Raw genomic sequence first — 11,383 nt, 5'->3', positions numbered from 1 at the left:
CACAAAGCACAATTTTTCAAAAGGTAATAGTATCTAGTTGTGCTTCAGAGTGCCCCTCTCGGGACCTTGTCAAGGATCACTGGAGGGGCATGAAATCCAGTGAAGCCTCTGCTTGATCCCTGCCATCAACTGCCTAAGTCAGTCAGCGCTCTCTGTTCCAAGCTGGGTAAGTGTACTGCGCAAGTATACTTACTGGTTTTACATAGGGCAGATGAGAGGGAATATGAGACTTCAGCTGAGAACAGGATACTCCTCTGCAAATCTGAGACCACCGAATATCACCAGCCCTACTAAAAGGGCAACTCCCCTGGGCCCGTGAGCTGCATCAGGTCAAGATCAGTGCTGGCACCTGTGTGTCCATTTCCCACCCTGTGCGAGTGCCGGACGCTGTTCTGGCAGCCAGGCTGGCCAGGCGGGGCACCCCCTGCTAGCGCAGCCCTCCGAGCCTCCTACCTGGCTGTTAGCCCATACTGTGCTCTTTCGCCCCCTGCGTGCAATGCTGCACAGATGGATGGCACAGTAACAGAGCTGCTGATGCCACCTTTGCTCTGTAAATAGAAATAACAAGTACAGGCTGGGGCATTTGTATTTCTCTAGAACACATGGATAGGACAGACATGGGATTACCCAGGACACAGATGGGATTACCCAGGACACAGCTGCAAGCTTCATTCACCTCAGACAGCTTCTGATGTCACCTTTTCAGAAAGGCGAGGGGAGTGGCAGGAAGCTTATTTGCTCAGCCATTGTTTAAAACCAAACAAAAAAACCCACAACCTATTAACCCCAAACCCATTTTTAAAAAGGAATTGTTGAAATTACTCTTTTCTCAAAGCCTAAGTATACTTTCAATAGCAGCGGTCACATTTCAAGTATATTCTTCTTATGGCTATTCACTAAAATAACCAAAAATAAAACTCACATATTCGTTTTCAGGATAGGCAATCTCAAAGAGACCTTTTGAGATGTGTGTGATGTCCATTCAATTGCATGCATGAGTTAGAATAATACTAATTTTGGAAGAAGAAAAAAAAAAATCTTGATTTCTTCTCACTATGTGTTAGTGTCACGCCAATACAAGCATTCAATATTTTTATTGCCTCATGCATTGAGGTTTTCTGCAGTAAGAATACCATAAAGCTATCAGTAAAAGATGAGAACATAATGAAATGACAATGAACATATTATTTCATAGTATTACGCTCGTAAAACTTTATTTTTAAACTCTGAAAATGACTTTTTCCCAACCCACTTAAATACAGGAAAGCTAAAACACAATCCTAACTGACAGAAAACAGGTTGTAGATCAAAGAGTTCCATTCTGAGTAAAACAATGGAATAACAATGTATCCAACTATGCTACCTATATATCAAATTTCTCTTCACAGATATTGTGTCCATGTTCTTCATAATCTTCTCTAGTTACTACCATATCTTCAAAATCATCATTTTCAGAAATGAGCTTCCCACCTTCCCAAGAATAAGTAATAGGGCTGAAAAATGAACAAAGTTATTGTTACTCATCTGTAAGTTCATTTAAAATAGAAGTATGCAGTGATGATTTCCAAGACTTTTATTTAGCCATGTCTATTTAAAAATATATTTTTGATTGCTAAATCAAACCATCCAGCTCCAGACAAGTTATGAGACAAAGTCTGAAATTTTAGCAGAGCTAACTCACTTTGCTTTTTATAAAAAGCAAGTGCCTCTTTGGAGGCAGGTGCGAAGAGGGCAGAAAGTGGAGATGTCTTTGTATTTACTTTGCACAGATAATGATTCTTTAATAATATTTTAAAATACTCTTTAATAATACTTTTAAAAAAGTGAAGATTTTTTTGTACTTTCAAGATATATTTGTTTTGCCTCAACTGTATATTCTCTCTCTGCAAAGATGATACCCCTTCCAAATCCCTGAAGTGGCTACATCAATAATGACATGGCAGCATTCAGACGCTGAAAATTCTTCTAAGTAAAAGACTAAACTCTAATCTTGCATACTTATGTATCCACTTAATGACAATACAGTCTTATTTATCTGTTTTACAATGAAAAGACTGATCCTGAAAAGACTGACTTAGATGCTTAACTTTATTAACCAAAGTACAGGGCAAGCAGGTGGTCTCTAATTTATTTGGTTTGTCTGAAAATACACTGATTTGAAACATTCTTCTTGTACAATTTTGTTTCACTTAATATTTAAACTAACACCTTTATTCAATCTATCTTTTTAATCAGTTTGTTCTGCTAGAAGGACAAAGCTTGTTCTGTACAGTTTAGAACTTACTTTTCAGGAAGAACAACGGAAACATCATAATCAGTTGGAGTAAGACATCGAACTTCAGAATAAACTCGATCTCTGAAGCCCGGAAAAAGGGTGTTTCCCCCAGTCAGAACTATGTTCTTGAAGAAATGAGGTTGCATTTCTGTAAAATAAATAAGTAAATCTGTAGTTAGAGACTGAATATATATTTAAAGACTGAATTTTTTTTTCCCAATTTTGTTATGAATTGGAACAGAAGTAAGACATATGCATAGAAGAATTTTACTATCATCTAATCATCACATAAGTTAAATAGTTTTATTGAGAAATACAAGGAAGTGATCAATCACCTTCTGTTCTTTGTGATTTTTAGAATTTGGCTTTGATAACTACTGTTTTCTTGTATTGTCTATTAAATTTCATGTCTGCCAACACAATTCCCCTTTCAAAAGGAATTTTAAATGATAAAATTTGTTTAAGAGTACAAAATAATAGCCTCAATGCCGCCATACTTATGTGGTATCATAAAACCTATGAAAATCTTCTTTGTAGTAATAACATTAATCACATGTACATAATCTATAAAATGAAAGCTTTAGTATTACTTCTGACAAACACAGCAATCAGAAAGGTTTTATAATTTGATGCTTAAATTACTGAGTTTGGGCAGTTTCATTTTTCTAATCAGTTTGATTCTTCTCTTCTTCCAGTAAAGAAAGGTATTTTAAAACAGAACTAAAACTAATTTCAAGTATATTCCATCAAAGGCATCAAAGACAGATAGGTCATGTTAGAAAAGGATGTTAAGAAGAATTAAGTCTACAGCGATTAACTGAAACAAGAGTAGAAACCAATCAATGAAGCACCACAAAACTGTGTTTGCCTAACAGAATCTTGTAGACTATCAGTTCTAGAGTATATGACACACACCAGAAGACAGAACAGTTCACAACAACAACTGGCATATTGAGAGTACTAGCTTCTTAAGACACTTTGTATGCTTAACAAAACAAAACAAAACAAAACAAAACAAAACAAAAAACCTCCCAAAACAAAACCAACAAAAAACCCCAAACCAAACCAAAACAACACCCCCAGCCCCTCACACTTTTCAAAATACTTTTAGGTTATACCTTCAGGTAAATTCTGAATAGAATAAACAATGGCTTCAGGAATTCCCATCTCTTGAATACCAATATCTGAAGGATGGAAGAGTATTTCTGGAACTGCAAATCTTTCATTTGTTAGACGAAGTATTTGTTCACCAGTCTTGTATTTTCCACTTAACACCATCTCTTCCCTTGGCTAAATTAAAGACATGAATAGTAGCCACTGCTTAAGAAAAGAAATTACATCCTAGAGTATTCAGCTAATCTTTTTCATGTACTGCAGAGTAGGCAGTATATTCTACAGTCATATTATCAACATATCTTTTAAGAATAATACATACTCTGGTATTAAATCTGAAGTGACTTTGTTCTTATCAACTGCAGTTTTGCCTAAAGCAAAATAAAAGAGGTATGCACGAGAGTGGCCTTAAAATATTGGGACTGCTTTCAAAACTATGGCCAACTCAGTAAATACGATAAAATTGTTAAATTGTCTTCACTGGTATGAAGACTTTTCAGGCTCTTCTATAACATGACTTTGAACCTTTTACTTACTAGGGTATTTAAATGAAATTCAGAGAGACTTACAAAAAAGTATCAAAGCAGAGAAAACATTTTCCAACTCAACTTTAAAAAATTATATGGACAGGTTGTATGACAGGTTGTATGACAGAGCATAGAAAGCTACAAGTATTAAATAATAGAACATAAAATGCTATGCTCGAAAAATAGTATTTAGTTTTCATCTCAACTTTCTACGGAAAACTTTCCCAATCAATGCATAGCACAGAAAGAAATTACAATACAGCATTAGAAAAAATAAAGTCTTTTTAACCTACTAGACTTGTGCAGGGGAACAGTACAAAAAATACTTCAAAAACCTACCATTACCTTACAAAATCCTTTTTTTATTGTGCTGAAGTCTGGCAAAACATAATCAACCATTACAGTATTTTCCTCTCCTTTCAATCTGAAAGAGAAGAATGTAAAATACAACAGAATAAACAAAAAGTTCTAAATCCCAACTATTTTATACTGACAAGACTTCCTTTGACTTAACTGGAAAATTTTCTGATTAAGAGTATAGTTTTGTTTGTACAAATAGATTATTCAGAAGTACCAACTTTTACATTTAGTACCATTGTATACATACTTGGCAATATCCATGTCCTTGTAAAAATCTTGAGAAACATAACACACATCCTCTTTCACTTGATTAATTACATGCGTTTCATCCATAACATGTAGCTGCCTGTGAAAAACAAAAAAACAAAACCACAGAAGTTAGAGAATAATTAAGTCTTAGCATTGCCTGTCCAGTTTTCCACTGGAGATGAGCAACCATAGTTTTCAAATCACAGAAAGCTACTGTCTCGATATCTAAAACTGATATTCAGTTTACAGAAGCATTCCTGGCCTACTGGAGTTTAGTATTTTTCTATTTCACAGTTCAATAAATACAAATATCTACCTGCATTTGCCCAATGTCTTCATAAAAAGTATAGTCATAATCCTGCAATTAGCTCTATTAGCAAAGACCTTTACCTAGCTAAAGTTCCAAGCTAAAGGATCCTAATGAAATGTTGATCCTATTAAATTTTATTTGTGGTATTGATAGAATCAGTTAGCAAACTGACTGATCATTTACGGAGACATCTCAGAAAATATGTAAGGACTTGTATAATTGCGAACACACAGGTAATCTCAGCAACTTCAAAAGTGCTGGCACTTTAAAAACTAACAGCCTAATTCTTCAAAGAGCTTAAACTCATCTTAATTCATCTTGACCTTAAGCTCAAGATAGCAGCTAGCTTTAAACAGCATTTAGTCTATAATTCACAGAACCAGTAAGAATATCCCCCAAACTTCTAGCTCATTTCATACCAGGTCTCAAGACGATGATCAGCACGCTTTACCTGTAAGAGATTATCTCCTTCAGATGGTTGGTTAACAGTTTTCCTCCAACATTAATCCTACAGAAAAGGAATAACACAAGGAATTCTGTCATTATTAACTTCAGGCATAGCAATTCTTCTAGAAAATATATACTGCAGTTTACCTGATGATTGCCTCTTTCTTCTTTTTACTTCTACAATAAGGTACAATGTGTGTAAAAGAGTATCCACTGTCCACAATGATACAACATAGCTCAGATGGATTATCCCGGAAATACCTGTGCGCACTAAGAGCTCCAGCTGAAATACAGAACATTTCATTCAATTTTTACATGAATATACACTTTTAGAATTTACATAGATATGAAAGCGTACTTGCTTCATATTTTAAATGCCTTTGACAGACTTCCAAGACCTCAATACATAATACCACAGCCAACACATGAATTAATTTTGACCATGGATAAAATTAAGTATTCTATGCGACCCCATTTATTCTTTTTTTCAATAATTCCAGTCCATGTTCAGTTTCCTCTCCTAAAGTCCAAGAAGACTGATCACACCACAATTTCTCAAACCTATCTAAAGGAGTATGCTATGTCCAGCTATCTTTCAGAAGGGTTGTGATTCCCTCTAAGATACAATACATTTCATGATTGTAAGGCTGCATTTTGTTTGTTAATATAAAACCAAACCAAACAAAAACCACCACCCCACCCCCTCAAAAAAAAGGAAAGCTATCAAAAACTTCATGCAAATTTTTGGTAGACTTTCTCAAATGCTATCCTGTTTCAAAATCCATCCATTATCTCTGTCATCCTGACTCTCCTCAAATTTCCTTTAATTATATACCATGACACTCTTAAGAAAGTAGTATAAGAGTATAGCTGGAATTTCCTAAAAAAAAAAATGTTTAATGCAGTTAGAGTACATATAGGAGCATATTACTCAAGAGCCAGGAAGGAAATGACATAATTTCTTTACTATCTTTACATATACATGTGTATGCATATGCATGCATGCATGCTTATTTATTTATTTATTTACAAGGTTAACCTTCAAAATATATAAATGCAAACTAGAAGAAGACAGACTCACCATTTACTCTAAGAACTGCTTGAAATTGATATTCTTCAAATAGAATTTCATTCATGGATTCTTGTATTGAACTGAAGTTAAAATAAGGTTCGGTAATAATAATATTGGTATCTACAAAATCCACCTATGAAAAATACATTAAGATTGTCATTACACAAAAGTTAGAAATTAATACTCTATTACCGTATTTTGCAGCAGTTGAAGATCATGTAAATTTGAAGACATGATTACCACTTGCCGTATCTGTTTGTAGAAGCTAGGCTTAGAAAGTTTTAGATTTTTTTTAAAGACTTCATGAGCAGTGATATAACTTTATCAAATTAATGAGTAAAAACATAATAGAAGGGAACACCTTCATACATATTCTGGTCCTGTTACCATCCTTACAAATCGTAATCCAACATGTTAAAGAGATGCCCATAAAGGAACACTACAATACTAACGTAAGATAACTTTACGTTAATCCTGTCAACTACAGAAAGATAAGCCTCTTCAACAGCTCAGCATTTGCATCACAAAAATACTTATCTAACAACCAAATATGAAGTCCTGCACAAAGCAGAATCAATAATAGAACTCCCAGTGACCTACTGATATCTCAAACTCCTTTAGAGAGACTTCAGAGGGTTACTTCAGTCACAATTGGACATGGCCCTAAACGTATTACCAGCTGTATCTCTCTGTAGTCTTCACTCATGGAAAAGAATTAAAAACAAATTCTCTTCGAAACCACGACTAAATTGAATCTAGTTTCAAAACTAAAATGAAAGCTAAGTATCAAAAGCCAGCACTGTGTATTTTTATGTATGGAGACTAAGATATTTTGAGGCATTATTTTCAATCTCAGTACCATTCTGCCTCGTAGGTGTAACAAAAACCAAAAATTTTCAGAGTATATAACATTTTTTAAAAAGAAAAAATAAAAGGGAAGCCTTACTACACTTCTTGCGCTAAATCCAGTTCATGTGATAAATAAGAAAAATTAAGTATCAGATATTTGTATTTTATACATTCAACTTACTCATAGGTAGAAAATGGTTAGCCAAAGATGGTTACTTAATGTGTATGTCTTTTGGCCTGCTGACCTAGCTCATCATTCTCTGTTACATCAACAGTTTCTTTATCTCTAAACTACATTGTATCTGTCTATAATTATTATTATTTTTCACTAAATTGAACTCTTAATTATATTGACGTGAATTTCTTAACATATGTGAACTCAGTATGAATACACACAAGACTAAAAAATTTAAATGTTTTTTAAATTCCTACCCCAGAGCTCAAAGTAAAAATTTTTTTCAGTTTGCAAAAAGATAAATCCCTGTGATTTCTAATTGAAGGCACTTTCAAAGAGAACAGTAAGCTCACCAGTTCTATTTAATATTTGATGTACTTAGGTTAATTCCATTAGTATTTAACCTACACAAAATCTGTAATTACAAAAAGGCTCTTACTTGATACATTTCTTTTCCAAAAAGATAATCCCAAACCTGTCTCTGGACATCCCAGTTCACCAAGTAACCCTGTAGGAGTTTAGAAAAAAAATTACACTATTTAGAAAATAAAATCATACTTTAAAAAAAATAATTACTAGAAATCAGAAAATGTCAAGTGATTGATAATTGACTGGTAATACAAAGAAATTTGAGAGTAAAAATGTCTAAATTCGTATTTCTATGCCAAGGAGTAAATGTTAAATAGGATAAAGAATGTTACAAATATTCCCCATCAATATGTTAATTACTACATTACAAAAACAATGTAAATTGTGTTTCCTATATACGTTATTCTCTTTGACAGAAGCCTGTCAGTCTGACCTCAGTGCTGGGGAAGGTTATGGAGCAGATCATCCTGAGTGCCATTACACAGCACGTACAGGACACTCACGTGATCAGGCCCACTCAGCACGGGTTTATGAAAGCTTGACTAACCTGATCGCCTTCTATGACAAGGAGACCCGCTTAGTGCATGAGGGAAAGGCTGTGCATGTTGTTTACCTGGACTTTAGTAAATCCTTTGACACCATTTCCCACAGCTTTCTCCTGGAGAAACTGGCAGCCCACAGCTTGGACAGGTGTGCTCTTCGCTGGGTAAAAAACTGGCTGGATGGCCGGGCCCAAAGAGTTGTGGTGAATGGAGTTAAATCCAGTTGGCAGCCGGTCACAAGTGGTGTTCCCCAGGGCTCAGTATTGGGGCCAGTTCTGTTTAATATCTTTATCAGTGATCTGGACGATGGGGTCGAGAGCACCCTCAGTAAGTTTGCAGATGACACCAACTGGGCGGGAGTGTTGATCTGCTCGAGGGCAGAAAGGCTCTACAGAGGGATTTGGACAGGCTGGATCGACGGGCCGAGGCCAATTATATGCAATCCAACAAGGCCAAGTGCCAGGTCCTGCACTTGGGCCACAACAACCCCATGCAACGCTACAGGCTTGGGGAAGAGTGGCTGGAAAGCTGCCCGGAGGAAAAGGACCTGGGGGTGTTGGTTGACAGGCAGCTGAATATGAGCCGGCAGTGTGCTCAGGTGGCCAAGGCCAACAGCATCCTGGCCTGTATCAGAAATAGTGTGGGCAGCAGGAGCAGGGAGGTGATCGTGTCCCAGTACTCGGCACTGGTGAGGCCACACCTCGAATACTGTGTTCAGTTTTGGGCCCCTCACTACAAGAAAGCCACTGAGGTGCTGGAGCACATCCAACGAAAAGCAACGAAGCTGGTGAAGGGTCTGGAGCACAAGTCTTATGAGGAGCAACTGAGGGAACTGGGGTTGTTTAGCCTAGGGAAAAGGAGGCTGAGGGGAGACCTCATCGCTCTCTACAACTACCTGAAAAGAGGTTGTAGCAAGGTGGGTGTCAGTCTCTCTTCCCAAGTAGCAAGTGACACGACAAGAGGAAACGGCCTCAAGTTGCGCCAGGGCAGGTTTAGATTGGACATTAGGGAAAATTTCCTCACTGAAAGGGTTATCAAGCACCGGAACAGACTGCCCAGGGAAGTGGTTGACTCACCATTCCTGGAGGTATTTAGAAGATGAGTGAGTAGAAGTGGCGCTTAGGGACACAGTTTAGTGGTGGACTTGGCAGTGCTAGGTTTATGCTTGGATCGATGATCTTAAGGGTCTTTTCCAACCTAAATCATTCTATGATTCTATGACTGTTGAATTTGATTCTTGTATGACACTACATATAACCCTCCAGTTGGGGCATATTGTATGAAAACTATTCCTTAAACAATTTACATTTGGCTATGATGTTAAACTCAGCGTATCTTACTTACTTTCTGAAAAGGGAGAATATAAAAAAGACCAGAGGGATCTTTAATTTCATCCAGTTGATTTGCCGTAAAGGTTTTCAAGCGTGCAGTCTTTGATCTGAACTGACAGTTGGGAATAACGCTGGAAAAGATTGGGAAGTTTCCTATTCATCATGATATGAGACACATTCATTGTCTTTTCACTACTTTCATAAATAGTATACTTTCAATAATATTTTTGCTGCTGTTCTTTGGTTTTAACCCATTTATTGGAGGCAGTTACGAGGGAAATCCATAATTTCTGACACCTCGGGTGCAGACGAGGCACCTTTTGGAAAAACAGAACCAACCCCCCTGCGCGCTGCCCTGAGCCGCCCCCCGCCGCCACCACCATAAGAAGGGGGCCGGGGACTCCTGCGCCCCGAGGCGCCGCCACCCCCAGGGACTAACCCCCCCGCCACGGGCGGCGGGCGACGGCGTAACGGTCCCGCCCGGCAGCTCGGCTCGCGCCCCAGGGGCGGGGCCCGGCACCCGCCGCAGGGGCGGGGCCGTGCCGGGCCTCTCCCCGACGAGCGCAGGCGCGCTGCCGGCCCGCTCGCCGGCGAGGGGCTGAGGGAGCGGAGGGGCGGCCTCCTGTGCGCCCAGGCGCCGGCGGGAAGCGGAGGGAGGGCAGGTGCGCCGAGAGGGTGCCGGCGGAGCGATAAGGGAACGCCCGCCCGCCCCGCCCCCTCGCGAGCCCTCACCTGACGCTCGCGTGGCTGTAGCCGATCTTGGCGTTGTAGGCGCCGTTATCCAGCACCAGCGTCGCCATGTTCCCCACGGCGCCACGGCCGCCGCCGTCCCAGTATTGATCCGCCACCGCCGTGGATCTCTATGGTTACCATAGAGTGGAGGAGCAGCGCGCGCGCGTTGCCTGATGGGACGCAGGAGTGCCGCGGGAACCGCCTCCGGCAGCGCCCCCGCCTCTGGCGCCAGACGCTCGCCGCTCACGTGGTGCCGGTGACGCTCGCGAAGCTGCGGAGACTATTGGTCGGTCGTCACCCGGAAGCTCTCGCCAAAGAGTCGGGCGGGGGAGGTGACACGGAGTCACCTCGTCGGGCGCCAGCTCCGGTGCCGTTCCCTGCGGCCCCAGTGCGCTTGCGCGGGCAGCTCCGTCGCGGCCGGCGCCGCGCCGCCACCCAGTGGCTCCGGGCGGCGGGTGCGGGCGGCCGCCGGTCAGCCCCAGCCCTGTGGGGGCGGTAGCGACCGTTGAGGGGGGCGGCGGGTCGCGCCCTCCCGGCGGGGGGACGGGGCCGTGAACGCGAGAGCCCGGGGCGGGGCGCGAGCCCCCCTCCGGTGTGTATAAAGCTACAGAACCCCGCTGCTGAGGGAGCCTGTCCCTTGCTCTCGGGTGGGCCGCGCGTCGCGTCGCGGGTGTACCGGGCAGTTCAGCGCAGCGGCTGCTGTCGTAGGGGAAGCCAGCGCATCGGGGAGAAATGCGGTGAATGAAGATTGCTTCATGTGAGAACTGGAAAAGCAACACGGGTCTTCGCTGTGTAAGAATGTTAACAAAACGAAAAGGGAGAAGACTTTAAATTCCACCATCATTATTTTAGTGTTGTTCTAAGCGCGCTGTAATTGACAGTCTTCTATTATAAATAGTATAAAACCCAGTGCTATTGGTATTTTGCTGTTATTGACCAGCTGTTGTTTTACTTAAGTCTGTGTCAAGTACCACGCACCTTTATAGAATCACAGAACCATAGAACAGCCTGGGCTGGAAGGGACCTCGAAAG

At 40.4% G+C, this 11,383-nt stretch overlaps 1 protein-coding gene across 2 annotated transcripts; it reads right to left on the bottom strand.

The window, feature by feature from the left end:
* Window positions 1-1,184: 1,184 nt before the first annotated feature.
* Window positions 1,185-10,609, bottom strand: ACTR6 (actin related protein 6). Of its 2 annotated transcripts, none has more exons than XM_075151984.1 (11): window positions 10,352-10,609; window positions 9,633-9,750; window positions 7,817-7,885; window positions 6,363-6,486; window positions 5,429-5,564; window positions 5,286-5,342; window positions 4,523-4,621; window positions 4,255-4,339; window positions 3,394-3,565; window positions 2,285-2,423; window positions 1,185-1,493 (listed from the first exon to the last, which is right to left on the bottom strand). In XM_075151984.1, the coding sequence occupies exons 1-11, from the start codon at window positions 10,417-10,419 to the stop codon at window positions 1,364-1,366; spliced, it is 1,197 nt and encodes a 398-aa protein (XP_075008085.1). In that variant the 5' UTR covers window positions 10,420-10,609; the 3' UTR covers window positions 1,185-1,363. The 2 variants fall into 2 exon arrangements, with proteins under 2 accessions (XP_075008085.1, XP_075008094.1); XM_075151993.1 differs by having other exon boundaries at window positions 4,261-4,339; window positions 10,352-10,585.
* Window positions 10,610-11,383: the final 774 nt, after the last annotated feature.

The sequence above is a fragment of the Calonectris borealis genome, chromosome 1 (assembly GCF_964195595.1).
Source record: "Calonectris borealis chromosome 1, bCalBor7.hap1.2, whole genome shotgun sequence".
Taxonomy (NCBI): domain Eukaryota; kingdom Metazoa; phylum Chordata; class Aves; order Procellariiformes; family Procellariidae; genus Calonectris; species Calonectris borealis.
The sequence above is the reverse complement of the archived record's forward strand: the minus strand, read 5'-3'. Positions and strand labels throughout refer to the sequence as shown.